This window comes from Cajanus cajan, chromosome 6 (assembly GCF_000230855.2).
Source record: "Cajanus cajan strain Asha chromosome 6, NIPB_CcT2T_4, whole genome shotgun sequence".
Classification (NCBI taxonomy): domain Eukaryota; kingdom Viridiplantae; phylum Streptophyta; class Magnoliopsida; order Fabales; family Fabaceae; genus Cajanus; species Cajanus cajan.
The window spans coordinates 22,053,702-22,073,113 of record NC_138522.1 but is presented as its reverse complement, the minus strand read 5'-3'; the positions used below and the strand labels follow the sequence as shown (position 1 = coordinate 22,073,113).

The window sequence follows — 19,412 nt, the reverse complement described above, 5'->3', positions numbered from 1 at the left end:
GAACTCAGAGAACACGTTATATCATAGTTTCTTTAGAATAGTTTAGATTATCTCGAGATTAGTTTCTTTACCTAGTAATTGTAATCATTAGAATATTGTATAGCCTATTTCCTTATTTTCATTGATTAGGATTTGCCTATATATTCCAGTTAGAGCTTGTACACTTTCCGAAACATTGAATATTCACAATTATTTCAACAAGAATTACAACCTTTAACTACTAACAAATGCATAACAAATTGCTTACTGATTAATTTGTATATTTGAGCCTCCCATTAGCTAGCCCATTCTATCATTTCCTCACACAGGCCTTTTGATGCATGATCATGAGATATTGTCTTACCTGGACACTTAAAATAGATGATGAATCATTCTGAATGCTCGAGGAAAAATGTTCCTCAACTGCTTTATTTATAATAAAAGAAATACAATCAGATTTAATTAATGAATCCCTTTATTACAGGGATGAAATAAAAACAAATAAGAATAAAAAAATTATAGCAAAAGTACAAAACGTGAATCATAGAAATCTGATCAAAACTCAACACTTTCAACAAGTTGGAGTATATAAATCATTAGCATTCATGTTGGTACATATATAGGTTATTCTCAAAAGACTCGGTGAAGATATCAACCAACTGATTCAGACACAACGCTGTTCCAGACACACCCTTCATTTCACTCGAGTTCCCGTTTCAATAGACGTTGCGAAGGTTTTTACACTATCAATTGAAGACCAACAACATAACTTGGGAACAGCGTTGTACCAACTTGGTATTAGCGAGTTTATGTATGTATATATAAGATAAGAGTTAGAATTGTTGGAACTGTCCAATTGCTTTTCGTGGTGGATCTAAATGAAAATGTATGGTTAAATTTTCATTACATAAAACCATAATCCTTGTAAATTGCATCGTGCTTGAAAGTTGCTCGGTTTCTGAAGACTGAAAGAGCTAATTAATATGAACTGAAAACTGATAACGTGGTTTTTTTGTTAAAAAACCAATAAACGAGACTAAAATTTATATGAACTAGTTGAATATAACAAATGTTATCATGTTAGCTGCAAACCTAACACATACATACTCAAATCTATATCATTCCATCTCCTTATCAGGTCCTATATACAAGGTGGAACATACAGAGATAACAATGAGTAAAACCCCAACGAGGTGATCAAAAGATGGAGCTACTCTTGTAAAAGCAAGGCTCCAAAGTTGTCTTAGTGCTGCCTGAAACACACAAATATTAGTATGTATGTATTAGTCCCAGGAGTAGTATTCCAAATCATTTAGTGTGTAGAAAATGAACTTTTGCACATTCTTCCCTATCTCAATAGCTGATCAGTAAGCAGGCATTGCTATAAAAAAAAATGTAGGCAATGCATGGACAAACTTAACAACGTTGAGGGATACAAGTCCAACAGGACATCTGAGACATGCTAGGAATCTAAAAGCAAATAAGTTGGTTCCAACATCCAACTGAAACTTGAAAATATTGGTTCTTTTGTCAAACAAATTGGTTTTTTTATTTATCAACTTTTGGTTATCTAGGGCCAAACCAGAGCCTCTATACCCTAATGGCACCAAAACAGTTTAGAAAAATGATACTTCTACAACAAATTATACAACCAAGAGAGAGAGAGAGAAGTTTGAAGTGTAATAAATAATTGGGCAGAGGTAAACATAAAATCGACGTATAAACTATTGTATATATATCATCACTCAACAGTTTATACATTGTGTAATACCAAAACTATTTATAAATATTTATAGGTTTAAATATTTGATAATTTTCTTAACAAAATTTGAATATAAGGACTAAAATAAGATTTTTTGAAATTATAGGGATTAAAAACAATTTTAAATTTCAAGGACCAAAAACAAATTTATCCTAAATTTCAGGGACTAAAAACATATTTAAGCCATATTTATATATCTAAAACTTTGGCTTTAAAATTTTAATCTAAAGGAAAGAATGACACTTTTCATGATAATTTTCACAATGAGAATCTGTTGGACTTTTTATTTTTCTGCAATTACTTCCAAACTGAATTAAAACTTCAATCTCATGATAAATTACCCGTAGAGCATTAACATGTGTAATAATTAGGATTGGGTGATATTGAGCACTCATGAAAATAATATTTTCACAGACCGGTAAGAGTTGAGGTCTCAGAAGATAAATCATTGTCTCTCCCACACCCCAGACCTATTTCGATCCAGCCATGACCATATTGAGTTTAAAAGGTATGGAATAGAGTAGTACATTTTTTGAAACATTTCAACATTTCTTGTGAAATCTTAATATGATAATTCTAGACCAAAATTTTTATCTAGTGCCATGCTTCTTAGTTCTCTTTTCAATTCTAAAAAAGGTAAACAAGACAAAAGTCTTGACTCTTGACTAATCAGTGAAAATCAGAATAAGAGGATAACTAAGGTGTGCTACATACATGCTAATGACAAAACGCACACTTTTCTGTTGATTTCTGAATTAGTTGAGATCTCAAAATAGAAATTTAATTGTTGAAATTAAAATGACAAAAAGAGAGAACAACCAGCTGTGAAGGGAGAAGAATACCTCCAAGTACTGAATGTTAGCGACTTTACCAGGTCTCTCAAGTTGCAGTCCGCGTGCTAACAAGACCTGCAAAAGATTTAGTTATAATACCATCAAACAGTAGAGGTATGTTGCATTGATACGAGAAATGCAACTTGATTGAAGAGAATACCACGATAGAATAAGGCATCTTCCTAGAAAAGTAAACGGAAATGTCATAAGGCAGGTAAATCATAGCTTCATTTGGATGAAAAAAAAATATTAAGGTATGTATATGTACTCCCCCCCAATTCCCCAATGTCAGGAATTAGCGCAGCTTACAATCACCAGAGAATTCAAGAGGGGCTGGACTCTCCAACAGAGTTATAACTCGAGTCACTCAATTCTGTACATGATGTGCTATACAGCTGTAAGAATATATGGAAATATCCTAAAATATCTTAATAATATCTATTGAACAAGAGAGCATAGGATGAATTCCATGTGTTTAGAGCACAATGGAGCTATTGAATTTACAATAGAGTACATAATTACAGAATATTCAGTTATTTTTTGGCTAATTACATAAATATAGAATCAATCTAATTAATCCTATTATACACAGTTACTATATTTATATGATTCTAACACTCCCCCTCAAGCTAAAGCATATAGATCATATGTACCAAGCTTGTTACATATGCATTTAATCTGAAGACCCCTTAGTGCCTTAGTGAATATATTTGTTAGTTGATCATTAGAACTTACAAAACTAGTAGATATTTATACCACCATGACTTTCTCTGAGACAGTTACAATCAACTTCAATATGCTTTGTCCTCTCGTGGAATACTGGATTAAAGGCAATATGCATGACAACCTGGTTATCACATACAAGTGACATGTGTGTGACCTCTCCAAACTTTAGATCCTGAAGCAATTGTTTGAGCCATATAAGCTCCTGACTAGCTATAGCGATAACTCGATAGTCTACCTCTACACTAGATCTGACAACAACATTTTGTTTCTTGCTTTTCCAAGAGACAAGGTTACTTTTGACAAACATACAATATCCAAAAGTAGTGCTTCTATCAATAGGGGAGCCTGCATCAAAATACACAACAACTCAACTATGTCCTTTGACCTCATATAAAAGACCTTTATCAGGAGCTCCTCTGATATATCAAACAATACAAGTCACTGCATCCCAATGTTCTTTACATGGAGAGTTGAGGAATTGACTTATTACACTCACTACAAATGAGATATCTAGACAGGTAACAGCGAGTGAGGTAGTTCAACTTCCCAACTAATTGTCTGTACCTCTCAGGGTCTGGTAGAGGCTCCCGTTGATTTGGTAAGAGCTTGACATTGGAATCCATGGGAGTGTGGATTGTCTTGGAATTTAACATTCCTATTTCTTCCAAAATACCCATCGTATACTTCCTTTGGGATACAATGATCTCATTTTTGGACTAAGCTACCTCTATTCCCAAGAAATATTTGAGTCTTCAAAGATCCTTCATTTGAAAAATGCTTGAAGAGATGTTGCTTTTCTCATGTGATGCAACCACTAGCTAAGTGGCAATAAAAGATAGAGTGGTCAGCCTCGTCTGAGTCATGCCAAACTATTGAATCACAGTGTTAAATCTGTTGAACCATGCTTTGAGTGATTGCTTGAGACCATATAAAGATTTTTGCAATCAGCACACAAGACCAGAAGACTCCTCCTGAGAAACAAAGCAAGGAGGTTGCTCCATATAGACTTCCTCAAGTAGTTCACCATGTAAAAATGCATTCTTGATGTCCAATGGATAGAGAGGCCAATGATGAATAACAGCAATGGACAAAAGTAGTCGCACATAGGGCATTTCGACAACTGGAGAAAAAGTGTCCCCATAACCCAACTTGAAGATCTGAGTATAGCCTTTTGCAATGAGACGAGCCTTGAGCCTATCAACCTTGCTATCTAGGCCAAGCTTCACTGCATAGACCCATCGACAACCAACAATAGATTTCCTGGATGGTAGAGGAACGAGGTCCCAAGTCCCACTCCTCTGTAATGTACACATCTCATCTATCATAGCTTGTTTCCATCCTGGATGGGCAAAGACATCTTCTGCATTCTTAGGAATAGAAACAGAGGACAAGGAGGAAAAACAAGAATAATAGGAAAGAGAAAGACGGTCATAACTCAAAGAAATGTAATGAGAAGAGGGATTACGAGTAGAACATATACCTTTTCGAAGTGCAATGGAAATATAGACTCGGTAGGAGGGACTAGAGGATGAGGCAAAGGAGTGGTCTTCAAAGGTGTGTTTGCAACATTGTTGATGCTATGTGGCAACATTATAAGGTGATTATGATGCTGATAGACCTGCAAGTGTGGAGGAGATGGGTCTGGAAGGGATGGAGAATCCTTTGGAGGACAAAAGAGGACTGTTGAAAGGACCATCGAAGAAGGAGAAGTCTCAAATGTAGATGTTTTAGACCCAAAAAATAGAATAGATTCAAAGAAAGTGACATTAGTAGATATGAAATACCTGCAAAGAGTAGGAAAATAACACTTCTACCCTTTCTGAGACTGGGTACTCGAGAAAACACACTAATGAGACCAAGGAGAGTTTGCCAATGCTAGGACCAAGGGCATGAGCAAAACATGTCAAACCAAAGACCCTAGGCGGTAAAGGATGAAGAGAATGATGAGGATATAGAACTTGATGTGGAATTCCACGTCGTCAATTGACCATTTGAGTTTACAAAAGAGATAGTGACTTCTGAAATGATTTTTTCTCAAATAAAGTGACAGCCTATTTCAGTGTGTTTAGTCAAGTCATGGAAGACGAGATTATATGCTATGTGCAAGGTTGCTTGGTTGTCACAAATGAATTTCATTGACTCAATTTTGCAAAACTCGAGCTTAATTTTGCCAACTTTATGTTATTTTTCATTTTGGTGTGCTTATTTGTGATGAAAACCTAACCACACAAATTGATTCTAATGCGGAAGCCATGGATATGGATCAACTAGCTCTTGATACCATATTAGAATTCTTGAGAGAGAGAGAATTTTGATACAAACTGTATACATTTGTATTGTTATTAATGGAGTATATCAAGCCTAGTATATATAGGCAACAGGAATCAATTCAGAATTCATATATAACAGAATCTTAATAGAAACTTAACAGAATTAAAAACAGCAAAGAAAGAAAGTTACAGTATAGTTGGTCCATTGAATGAACCAGGGACTACACAAGTTAAGATATCAAAAGAATACAATCAGTTACTCTATCCTAACAATGTCCATAGATAGACTGACGATCTACTACCAAATACTTCATATCCATTGGAGGAAATATTATCTCGTGGAAAAGAAGGAAACAAAATGTTATTGCTAGATCTAGTGCAAAGGCAGAATATAGAACTATGGCCACAACCACTTGTGTGTTGGGGTGGATAAAGCAAATGCTTAAAGAGTTGAAGACTTTTGAAATTCAGAAAATGAACTTGTATTGTGACAACATAGTTTTTGTTATAGCCTGTAATCCTATGTCCTATGAAAGAACTGAACATAGAGAGATTGCCTGTCACTTTTTTTTTTTCAGGAGGTTACTCTCCAAGGAGATCAGTACTGAATTCATTAGTTCAAAAAATCAACTTGCTAACATTTTGACTAAAAGTCTCCATCTGTTCCAAGCTTGGAGCATACAATTTATATGCCCCAGCTAGAAAGGGAGTGTTAGATTCATTGTAAAATATGTATATTGTATATGTATCTATTCAGTAAAAGGCTAAATTTTTGTTATCTTTATATCTGATGCAGCTGTCTTTCACAGATATTAGACTGCAATCCCCCACTGTAATCTTTCTCTTTTTTGGTCTTATTGTACTCTGTTTTCAATATTTTATATCAGTCAAAAAATTATTAAATACTTAATTCATATAAATCAAAATTGACATAATACATGTTTTTGAAAATATACTAAAATATGAATAGTTTAATTAAAATTTTATTGTTGTTAAATTTTAACAAAATTCGACATATACATTCAAGGTAAAACAGAGTTTCAATCTAATGGTGGATTTTGAGAAAGCATCATCGAATTAAAAGTTATTGAACAATGTAATAGTTGTTAAATTTAAACCAATGTAATTTGATCCCTCTCATATATATATATATATATATATATATATATATATATATATATATATATATATATATATATAATCTTTGCTGAGAGTTGACACTCAAGCAATATTTCTCCCATGTTTTAGTCATCAGTGTTTATATTATTAGTCTTGGCAGAAACATTATCCTAAATAACATTTTTTCCATCTTATTTTCAACCGGCTATCACAAAGGAAACAAGGCTCATATATAGTCCTCATTTCAACTGCACCATGAAAAGACCATTATTTAACTACATCAATTGCCTATACCAAGGTTATGAAATTGAGATTTGAATCATGAATTGCCTAGCTAAATTTTTAATTATGAATCATAACTTGTATCGAGTCGTAAGATTTAGAGACAATAAACTTCGAATATATCATATAGATGTGATATTGAATCATAATTCAAAGTATGTTCATAAAGCCTTTATTTTAAAAGAAGAGAATCAAAGCATTAAATAGCTAAATAGAATACATGAAGTGAATGAGTAAGTGACAAACAAATTAGTCAAATAATCAAATAGGATAAGTTCAAGAGTGTTCCTTCAACTCTTTTTCATTTAACATATTAGCCTTAAATAAATTTTCAATTTTTCATGTGAATTGGATAAAGAAAAGTAAAAAAAATAAAAAAATAAAAAAATAAAATTGTTCAATCATGTGAATACGAAATTGTATAGATTAATTCTTGCATCATAAGATACAAAGTCATTTAAGATTCATCTTATGATGTAGGCAACCAAATTGTATCAAATCATGTGAGAATATAAATTTCTGCAAATTGTATCATGATTTGTAATATTCTAATAACTATGGTCTATAGATTATGATAGTTTCTATTTATTATTATTTTTTCTAGATAAAGCAAACTATTACTACACAATTTAGATTTTCACCTCAGCAAAGAAGGCCAGAATACTGAGTACAAGCATAAGTAAAATACACTGAAATCCTGGTAACACAAAATCCTGCACAAAGGAGAGAAATTATTGTGAATTACCAGAGTTTTTGATGTGATGTAATACAGTTGATCATTACTAGCTTTTGGTATAAGGGATAACATAACAATCACTCAAACAAGCAACATTTGACATCCTAATGGTGCATAGGCTTGCAGGAAATAGTTTATTCCTAAATCTATTAATGAAGTAATCCTTTTTTCTATTATGCCGAAGGATAAACTCATGGAGAAAATGAAGTCAAGATAATAAGTAGTTGTAAAGAAGTTGCTGAAAATCCAGAATTTGCGAATTCAGCATGGGATCCACTGAATGTAATATTATGGTAGCTAAGGGATGCATTGTGAATATAGAGTATAAAGCAAAATGAGGTTGATTGTGATATTAGGGCTTCAAATTGAATAGTAGTTTTACTTTGTGAATTTGGGGCCTTTTATTTAAGAAAATGTTTGATGTTTTCATTTCATATTTTTAGTTATAATTACAAAAATGCGACCTTATTTTCAAAGACATGCATAAGAAACAATGAAAACAATACAAAGTTTCTGTTATCAAAATTGTGTATACAAAGCCTTGAAATAACCAAAGAGAAAACAAGGTGGTATCTTTTAAGTTCAAAGTAAAAACAAAATGAAAATATAAAATATTTTCTCAAATCAAACAGACTCTATTTTTTCAGTTAATAATTTTCCTTTGCTTTGATGGATATTCCTATCCAATTCAATCTCGTTTGATTTTTACTTTGGTTTTAGTTTGTGACTTGAATCCCACAGTGGCAGTATGCGATTCATGCTCTCCAATTACAACAAATAGCTTTGGTAGTGTGGTTCTCCCAAGGTTCTTATCAATTGGTATCAAAGACTTGCACCACGTCTCTCAGCTGCAAACAAGCACCATGGGTGGTGATGCTAACATTATAGTGTTCGCTTGGAACTAGTCAAAGGGCTAGTCTACAACTAACTCATGTGGGTGTCAAGGCTGTGGGGCATGGTGGGATGTTTGGATCCAATGGTAAGACATGGGACTTGAGTCCTAAATTAGAAGTATGGGATCCAAGTGTTGGTAGGTCCTGATAGTCTATACTGGTTTCCTAATCTCCAGCTTCAAGCTGCTCCAAACAACTCTGCAGACATGCTTAGTTTCTAATGTTGTAAACTCTAATGCTGATGTATTGTATAATGCTACAACTAGTTCTCAAGCCATCCAAACTCTCATGTGTCTAAAAATTGTTTTACAACAATGTAATATTCGCGTTCTGAATAAAAATGATAATTTCTTTTGTTCAGCTTACTATATAGGGAAAGCACAATGTAATATGTGTGACTGTATTGTGAGAGAGCAATCACTGTACTAATTGCCGGATTTGGTTAGTCTATTAGAATCATATGGTTAGTTTGTTAGAACTGTCATCATGACAATATGTACCATAAATAGTGGCTTAGCTCCACTATCATGTAATGAGAAATACAATTACACAAATACATCAATTCTTGATTTTCCTTTCTCTATTTTTCTCTCTCAATCAATACCTTGCATCTTAAAGAGAATCTTATAGCAATTACTTGAACTAACTAACTACACTTGTTTAGAAGGAAAGTAGATTGCATGGTTTAGTCTTATGAAAAGGGGAAACAAGGACATTGGTGGAAGTGGTTATGAGAGTTTTCATGGTAAATAATATCCATGAAGATTCGGTCTTTAATTCAGACCAATAACATTATTGTGTGATCCATGTAGACAACATCACCTAGTGAGATTAGGCTTTTGTTGTCATATTTGGAGGGAAAGGTGGGGGCTACCATTGTCCCCTCTATCCATCCCTAATGAGAAGCATATACCCCTGAATGGATAGGTTTAGAGAATGGAACAATAGAACTAGAAACAACATGAGGTGGAGTCGTAAAAGATATGAGGTTAAATCTCCTTATAAGCAAGAATTTAATGACACATGAAGTAGGAAATGGCCTTAGCCTTTGTCATACCGTGCAAGCATTTTTAGTTGAGTCTGCATCATTTGGCATTTAATAGTGCTTCTGTACTTCTTAGCATGCAACAAGCTCATTGATGGTTTGAACAATTTGTCTAACAAGGATGTCTTTTCTCATTACGGCATATACTTTTAAAAAATGTTGTAAATATTATACATATATAGGAGATCACAAATATCTTTATATATCTTTAGATATTTGTTAACCTATAGTACTTCTCCGGCTCAAATCAAACTTTCTAAAAGAAAATTATTATTATTCAATAGTAAAGAAAATGTATGAAGTCTACCATAAGGGTCTATATAGACTGGCATAGAAATTACACTAAATTAAAATTAAATTTCTAAATATGAAATCAAAATTATAAATCCTAAATAAAACCTAATTATATGGTAATCTGATCTCCATCACAAAATTCCGCAAATGTAAAAAAACTGCCTAGTATCACCATGAAGAATCCAATGAACAATTCTAGCCAAAAGCAAAAGATGACTGATAGGCCCATAACTCACATTTATAGGAGAAGGCCTTGTACGTCCAATGATCAGGGTAAAGGCCTATTATGAGAAGAAAGGGAGGCAACCAACTAATGAGGAGAATTTGGTTGAGGAAAGAGGAAAAAAAACCGAGGACAGATGGCATGGGGGGATGGAAGGAGTGATATGGGTAATGATTGGGAGGAATGAGGGAATTGATTGTGAATAGGGGACCCATAGCGGGGTAGGGAGGAAAGGAATATACTACTGTACTAGAGAAAAGTTCGGCAAGCTTGTAAGGATCGAGGGAGGAATTCATTCCTATTCTTCTTGTTGCGAGTAATGGTGAATGGAGAGAACATATTCCTTGTGTATTGCAAAGCAAAAGATAGGTTTATATACAAAGTAGTGGGCCTAGGCCCATAAGATAAAACTATATCTAACACTCCCCCTCAAGCTGGTGTATATAGATCATATGCACCAAGCTTGTTACAAATATAATCAATCCTAGGACCCCGTAATGATTTGGTGAAGACATCTGCCAACTGATCAGTAGAGTTAACAAATTGAGTAGTAATGTCCCCAGATAAAATCTTCTCACGAATGGAGAGACAATCTATTTCAATGTGTTTGGTCCTCTCGTGAAATACTGGATTTGAGACAATATGAAGGGCAGCTTGGTTATCACATATGAGAGTCATCTGTGTAACGTCGCCAAATCTCAGTTCTTTAAGTAACTATTTGAGCCAAATAAGCTCACATGTAGCAGAGGCCATAGCACGATATTCTGCTTCTGCACTAGATCTTGCCACTACATTCTGCTTCTTACTTTTCCAGGAAATCAAGTTATCACCGATAAAGACACAATAACCTGAGGTGGATCTCCTGTCAGAGGGAGAGCCTGCCCAATCTGCATCTGAGTATCCCACAACTTGGGTATGATTGTTGTAGCAATATAATAAACCTTTTCCTGGAGCACCTTTGATATACTTCAGAATGCGGATGACTGCATTCCAATGTCCTGCACATGGAGAATTGAGAAATTGACTCACCACACTAACCGCAAAAGAGATGTCAGGATGAGTTACCGTGAGATAATTCAATTTCCCAACCAATCTTCTGTACCTCTCAGGATCTGAGAAAGGCTCCCCCTGACTTGGTAGAAGTTTAGCATTAGGATCCATAGGTGTATCAACGGGCTTGGAATTCATTAGCCCAGTTTCCTCTAAAATATCCAATGCATACTTTCTTTGAGATATTACAATTCCATTTGTAGATTGCACTACCTCAATCCCCAAAAAATATTTAAGTTTGTCTTTTGTCTGAAAGTGATGGAAAATATGTTATTTTATCTCAGAAATGCCATGATGATCACTACCGGTAAGAACAATATCATCAACATACACTATCAAGTAGATGCACCCAGCAGTGGAATGTCGATAAAAGACAGAATGATCAGCTTCGCTTCGAGTCATACCAAACTGTTGTACTACAGTACTGAATCTACCAAACCATGCCCTTGGAGACTGCTTAAGACCATAAAGTGATTTGCGGAGACGACATACCAAACCCGTCGTGGGGAAATGATATTCTGGAGATTTTGACACACACCATAGAGACGTTGAGTATCATTGGTGTATAACACTCGGGCTTGTTCCCATACATCAACACATGTCTCATGGGCACGAAAAATTTGCTTTAAGGAGGGATGAATGGTCGACTTAAGGACACTACAAATTTGAGCGTCAATTTTCAACCAACAAGGACGATCCTTCTCATCAACGGAAGCAGCTGTCTGGGTAAGGTGAGCAACATAATCCTGTCCCTTAAGCCAAAGCTTGATATCCGAAGCCCAAGTATCATAATTGGTTCCATCTAACTTATCAATGGAAAGAGGAACATTGGCATAATTAGTGAAAATAGAGGATTCAGGCCGATCAGCGGAAGAGGAAACCATAGGTGCTGTAACAGGAGAGAGAAACAGCAACAGGAGAGAGAAAAATGGCCCGAGAAGGAAGAGATCCGTGCCTAACGAGGTCCGATCACAAAACAAATAATAGATCGGGGTAGAGGATGTCGGGGCGAGTCCGGCGCCGGTGATCACCGCCGGAAAAGTCGCCGGACGCGCTGCCACGCGCGGCGGCCGACGGAGAGGAGAGAGAAACCGCGCCCAGCACGGAATCGGCGCGTGGGGGCGCATGCCACCTCCGTTTGGCGCGCGACCGGTGGCGTTGGGTTCGCCGGAGGGAGGCAAACTGGGTGGGGGGGTCGCCGGCCGGAAAGCTGGCGGCGGCGGCAGCAAAGAAAAACCCTAAAAAGGAGGGAAAAAAATTGCCAGAAAGAGACACGACAAGGTGGGTAGCCGAAAAACGGAACGAGACACGTTTTCCGGGCACCGATGAACAGTGGGTCCACCGGAAAGTCAAGGATAGGCTCTAGATACCATGTTGAGAGTAATGGTGAATGGAGAGAACATATTCCTTGTGTATTGCAAAGCAAAATATAGGTTTATATACAAAGTAGTGGGCTTAGGCCCATAAGATAAAACTATATCTAACACTTCTATTTTCTATTTTAGCTATCTATTGACAACTTATTCTGAGATATTAGCCTCAGATTGTAAGGAGTGATCTCCATTTTTCTATCTTTCTATTTCAATATTAGTCTGGTACCTATCAAATATCAATAACCTCAAATAATTAATTATTAAGGTTATATAGAATAATCTTCTTGAAAGATTTTCAGACAGACACTAATATTAATGGATGCACAAGAAGCTTATCAAAAAAATTTAAAAGCTTATGCATTTCATATATTGACAGCCACAGGCATAAAATATCAATTTCTTGAAGAAAGTATACCCTGACAATTGATTATAAAAGTAGTTTCATTTCATCGAAGTATGAACTTACCTCAAAGATATAAGTACATAATCCCATTGCAGGGCTAGCCAATAAGCCAAATGAAAAGACAGTCAACCTGCAATAAAATGGAAATTCATACAACTAAGAGATACATTGAGTCCCTAAAATACACTACGTCAAAAATACATGTGGATTTAGCTACTATATCACATTTGCCTTGCTCTGACTTCTATGAGTATTTTGATCTATTAAGTCATAGTAATCATTTTACAACAACTAGCATTCTACACTACTATAACTTACAACCACTCAATTTCTATTATGCTATACCTTGATATAAGTACCATACTGTAGATAAAATGATTGCAAAGGGAATGGCTTCTTAAAATAGATTGGAAATACTAGATAGGCTTGTATATTCCATCTTATATTCTAGCAATAAGTATAAAATATACAGATCTGAAAGAAAAAAAAAACTAAGGTGTAAACATCCGGAAACATAACATTTATGGATTTGATCTATGAGAAAATCCAAAAGAAAAAAAAATGTATATATATAATCTTACAGTGGCTGATCGGACGCCTTAGCTCCAGCCCTTATAAGACAGTAACTAGTACCACACATTATTGATGAAAAGAGGCCTGATAGGATTGCAAATATGTGATGACCTTTCTTAGCATACGCATTGCTTGCTTGCTTAGCTTTGACCAACTGTCCTGGAAAATCCAAATTCTGAAATTAGGAAGAGTAGTCAAGGTATACCTAATATTCTCGATGAATCTAGATGACGCAGGTGATACTTCCTGCAATCAATTAGAAATGAGCAAAAATATTTCCTCAGACCTCCTGTAACAAAAAGGTCAAAGGCCATTTGGTCTTTTTTTGTTTTCTATTTAAGTGGGGCATGCAGAATAAAAAATCAAGAAAAGTCGACCAATTAATTCGAACTTAAGTTAAAACTCGATGTACTTAATTCTAAATCACGTGTAAGCCTATTATAGTTGGTTAAAAGGAACAAACACACCAGTAAAATTATACAAACGAAAATGCATTAAAAGGAATAATAAATGGAAACTACTATACCTTCTGTAGCAAGCATTTCTCGGAAGAAGAACAGCACACCGAAGAAACTGCAAGCAAGAACTGAACAATAGGCAGCTAAATAAATTAATCAGTACTTGGCTACTTGCAATTGATAATGAATGAATGCTTAATTTTATAATTATTAACTTTTTTCTTCTTGTACATGTAATATGAGATTTATAGTTTTTAACTTCAGAATTATGATATAATTATTAACATTTTTTGGTTTAGTTGTTTCTTTATTTAGACCTTAAAATTTCTTATTAAGAATCAGCTTATCAGGATTCTATACCTCAATATAGGATGGTATTGCTTGAATTTTGAAGTCTGGATTTCTTGTCCAAGTAGAATGAGGTTTAATTAGGATCCCTATTTTATAAAGTTTAGTACACCTCCCTCCAACCCAAGGTTTAGTTGTCATTGGAACAGTCCAAAAAAAATTGTGTTTCAAGTTTGCCATCCTGTTCTACATAATTATGTATACAAAAATATCTGAATTGTATAAACAGAAAACAGTTAACAGCTCACAAACTGCTTCTTAGACAGGACATAACTTGGCAAGAATTTAGGCAAGAAAGCATAAATCATAATATACTATTGAACAAGAATTCAGTAAAAAAAATCAGGGTTTAAAGCTTCTGCTCATTCCATCATAATTTTAAAATAGAAGGAAATTTAAGAGCAGAACTATGAAATCTTACTTGCAATATCAGCCACTTTCAATTTCTCGTGCAAAAAGATCCTGGCCATAATTGAAGCCATAATTGGAATTGTTGAATTCAATACAATGGCCTGAGAGAAAGGCAACTTCTTAAAGCTGAAAAAATAAACAGATTCTTTTATTTCCATAGTTGGCAACTCATGAAATCCCTCAAGTAGCAAAAAAAAAAAAACTCAAATAATAAAGAGCACAATAAAAATAAAAGGTTGGAAAGGATAAAGAGAGTTGCACTAAACTCAATATATTAACACAGATTATTTGTGAAGTCAAACTTATGAACCAAGGTTGTAACTGAACTCAATATGAAGAAAGAATATTGTATGCAAAAGAACTCTTGTGGTCAACATGGAGTTCCATACCGTAGGAGAAAAAAGAAAATGAATTATTAAATTAATTTGTCTTTACATACTTACTAGTTACAACTTACATGATTTGAAAATGTTAATGCCAATCCTTTTGCTAATACCTATATTGAATAATTCTAGCAATCAGTGCAATAATTGTTCAAACCCAAAAGCTTTATAAAATAGACCTTATATGAATAACGATCAACATTGAAGAAAATGATATTATCCAACATCGGATAATATTCTAAAAGTACTATAAAATATTCTCAGATTATGACATTTTATGAACATAGAAAGATAATAATGAAGAGGAAAATTCCAACAGAGAAAAAACCATCCCAAAATGGCTAATGAGGTGCTGAAAAGAATGACAATCAAGAGGGAAAAAACTATGACCACTTACCAATATACAAAACTTGACATTGATATACAGCCTGTAAGGGCTCTTAAAAGTAAAATGATTCTAACATGAGGTGTTCCAAATGGTGGCTGTTCACTCCTTCTCAACCACAAATATGACAGTATCAAGATAATTGTACATCTTGTAAAAGCAGTCTCAAACAAAGGAATTGCCTGAACTGCCAAATCAAAAATGTTATTGCAAAAATTAAAGTGAGGAACAACGAAAAAAGATGAAAAGAAGAAGAAAAGAGAACTGTAGATCTTGAAAAAATATCTTAAATTTAACTGAATAGCCAAATAATATATATAATAGAAATTGACAGAACTAGAAGGTAAAACTAACACAGATAGTTAGTCAAAATTCTTAAGATGCAAAAACTATATTGCTGAGAAAGACAGCAAGAGAGTCCTTGTGTTGGATTGACCATCTCATTGAAAGAATCCATCATCTAGGAAGTACCGACACTACTAGCAACAGAGGTGTAGGGTGTCCGACACCGACAATGCCGACACGCCACAGACATGTGCCAGACACAATTTTGCAGTGTCTTTTGTTTTTTTTTATTTTTTGTTTTTCCGGCTTCTACACAGCTTGGACATACCTTAAATGACTGGACACGATTACCTTTTTTCTTTTATCTATCATTTCAAAATTAAAAATGGAATCATAATAAATAAATTTCCTATTTTCCTATTTTAAGCATCTTTTTTGTGACTCTTTATCAAAGATCTTAGCAAGTTGTTCGTTAAAAAAGAAAAATAGGAAAATTCTAGTATTGTGGCATTACAGGAAAAAAAAGTTTTAGCATTGTGGAATTTTCCTTTCAATGATAATGATATCTTTTAATTACCAAATGTTGATCACTTTAGTAATTTTCTATGGTGTGTGTGTGTATAACTTGTCCTAGTGTCCTACATTTTAGACATTAATCATGTTGAGGTGTCTGTGTCTATGCTGTGTCCCATGTCTGTGTCAGAGTTGGTACTTAATAGCATCATATCCATGTATTTGACTCAAGCAGTATTCGGTATTAAAGGATTAATTCACGATTGAGAGATTCAGCACAAGACAAAATTAGATGCTTTCAATAAAATATTGACAAATAAATCCATTAGTTGTTGACAGGGTTCTAAATTGCAGGCTGCATTACATTATGTGACTGCAACATCTAAGCTGTGACTGCATCAGATTGTCATTGCAGACCACATTGTCCATAGTTGCCGTGGGCTTATTTAATTCACATGGCAGTAATGTATTTGGTTTTGTAAACGGTGATGTGTCACTTAATGGTTTAGAAAAAAAAAAAAAAATAGAGTCTGAATTGTCTTGTGGATAGTCAATATTTACTATGACTGAATGTGAGCTAGATAAGCGATCAAATTGCTGAAGGCTATGTAGTAAAACATTAAATGACACATTATCGTTCAAAAGAACCAAATACATCCACCACATGAATTAAATAAGCCCATGCCACTCACGGAAACGGCATTATAAATAAATCACAGAAACAGCGTTATAAAGAAATTAACTGTAGAGACTAAAAAGGTGTATTTTATACTATAGGAACTAAAAAGTGAAGTAAGTAAAACTATAAAGACTAAAAAGGTATTTTAACCTTAACATAATAATATATGAATATTGAAGAAAATGGAAGGGAAAATTAACAAGTTTACCTTCTCCCTCTCACTACCCAAAAAAAGCACAATAAAACTAAAAAGTTTATTCACAACCAGAATTGCTAGCTACTAAGGCCTGTCCTGTGAACCTGGGAAGTGTTAAAATAATGTCAAAAAGATTAATCCATGTTCTCAGCTTTGGGACATTGAGTGTGGAACTTGTCCATGCACCCAAAAAAACTAAAATTGGTAGCTACACCCCACTGGATTATTTTTTCATTGGGTGTTTCAATAACTATGCAAATGCATAATGTGAAGCAAAAACACGAGATACCATGCAGAACATTACCAGAAAATATATTGGTAAGAACTCCCATGAGAAAGTAGATGGTAGATGAAAGGGCCACACAAAGTAAACCAGAGTATTTGGACCCATTCCAAACCCACAATATAAACTGAGTCAAAGGAGATATCTCAGACTCGAGTAATCTCGTGACTTCATCCTGCAGCCAAATATAGGAGAGTTTTGGGGTCAAAGTTTGGGTTAGCGAATTGAGAAACGCTACGAAAGTTGCACCTAATTTACCACAAAGTATGTGAAAGAAAGAGAAAGAAAGGGAAAGTACTCTGGGTTTTCTGCGAGGGTAAGAAGCGGTGAAGATGTTGATCTTGGGTCTTTCGGGGTGGGAGAGAAGAGGGGCAATTTGGTCTTTTTCATCGTCGGCGGGATCGGCTTCGGCGTCGGAAGAAGGTGCCGATGCGTCGCGCACAATGAGCTCGACCACGTGATCTGATGCGTCGTTGGATTCAGAGGATGCCGTTGCCATTCGCACATGCAGATTTCACGCAATCAATGTGACAACCTCCGAGCGAATCCAAAGGTTGGTTTGATTTGGTTTGGTTTTGGCGAGGAGGAAGAAGAAAGCTGAAACTCGAAAACGACTATGAAACAGTCAGAGGGAGGGACAAAGATGAGAGAGAGACGTCCAATTTGTCTAGCTATGATAATGGTGCTGGTGCAACGCATGGATGTTATAATATTATTATTGCTTAAATATGTCTTTGTCTCTTAAATTTAGAGTAAATCTATTTTTAGTCTTTCAAATTTAAAATTATTATTTTTAATTTCTATAATTTTAAAAAATTTTATTTTAATTTTTATATTCAAATTTTGTTAAAAAATTTATCAAACATTATTGTATAGAATCTATTTATTGGTATTCTTATTAATGAAAATAACACATTAAATCCGTTTGATATTGTATAACTGTCTTAATTAGTCACTTTCGAATATGTTATTGGTGACCTAAGGGACTAAAACAAGATTTTTAAAAATTACAGGGACTAAAAATAATAATTTTAAATTTGAAGGACTAAAAACAAATTTATCTTAAATTTGAGGGACTAAAAACATATTTAAACCTATTATTATTAATTTTTAATTATAGTGAGATTAAAGAATTTCGTATATTTATACTTATTTAAAAATAAGTATTATTAATATATTGTGACTAATTTTTAAATTTTAAGGATTAGGATTTCAAAAGATAATTTTAAAATGAAAAATTGTGTTGAATTTTAATAGAATTTAAAATATTTTAATTAAGAATATTATGACTCTTAGGATTTTTTTAAAAAGACTTCTAAAACTTTAATTTTAATTAAGACTTTATAATTCAGATTTTAATGGATTTATATTATAAGATTTTAAAGGTTTTATGGATTTGACAAAAAAATGGATTTGTAATACTATAAGATTTAATAAAAAAAAATATAACCTAAATAATTTAAAAGAAAAGTTAAACTAACTCAATTTTCTATCTTTTGATAAATAATTAATTTTAATGTTCTTGTAAATAACACTTTTTTGTATATCTAAAGTTATATTAATTTTTCGTGACATATTGTATTTCATACACTTGAGTGTGAATAATATGTTCAAAATTATAATCTTTATTATCTGATAGCATTAAAGATAAAGATTTGTTTATTAATTCAATTAAAAATTTACCAAAATGATATTTTTTGCAAAGAAAATTATGTATTGTTATTTAGAATACTAAATATTTTTCCAATCATGTTTTAAGGATGCATAGCATAAATTGAAAACTTCATTTCATTTTGAGACTTATTACCGTGCACTACTATAAAAATACTGTTTAACATCACTATATTTACATCGATTCTAGTAAAACCAATATAAATGATAAACATAGTGTCACACTTATAAATAAATAG

General features: G+C 33.8%; 1 protein-coding gene across 3 annotated transcripts; it reads right to left on the bottom strand.

The window, feature by feature from the left end:
- Positions 1-978: 978 nt before the first annotated feature.
- Positions 979-18,203, bottom strand: LOC109811217 (Nodulin MtN21 /EamA-like transporter family protein). Of its 3 annotated transcripts, none has more exons than XM_020374891.3 (10): positions 17,801-18,202; positions 17,524-17,677; positions 15,559-15,733; positions 14,789-14,904; positions 14,088-14,162; positions 13,570-13,720; positions 13,052-13,118; positions 7,613-7,684; positions 2,584-2,649; positions 979-1,232 (listed from the first exon to the last, which is right to left on the bottom strand). In XM_020374891.3, the coding sequence occupies exons 1-10, from the start codon at positions 17,999-18,001 to the stop codon at positions 1,098-1,100; spliced, it is 1,212 nt and encodes a 403-aa protein (XP_020230480.2). In that variant the 5' UTR covers positions 18,002-18,202; the 3' UTR covers positions 979-1,097. The 3 variants fall into 3 exon arrangements, with proteins under 3 accessions (XP_020230480.2, XP_020230481.2, XP_020230482.2); XM_020374892.3 differs by having other exon boundaries at positions 14,088-14,147; positions 17,801-18,201; XM_020374893.3 differs by lacking the exon at positions 7,613-7,684 and having other exon boundaries at positions 17,801-18,203.
- Positions 18,204-19,412: the final 1,209 nt, after the last annotated feature.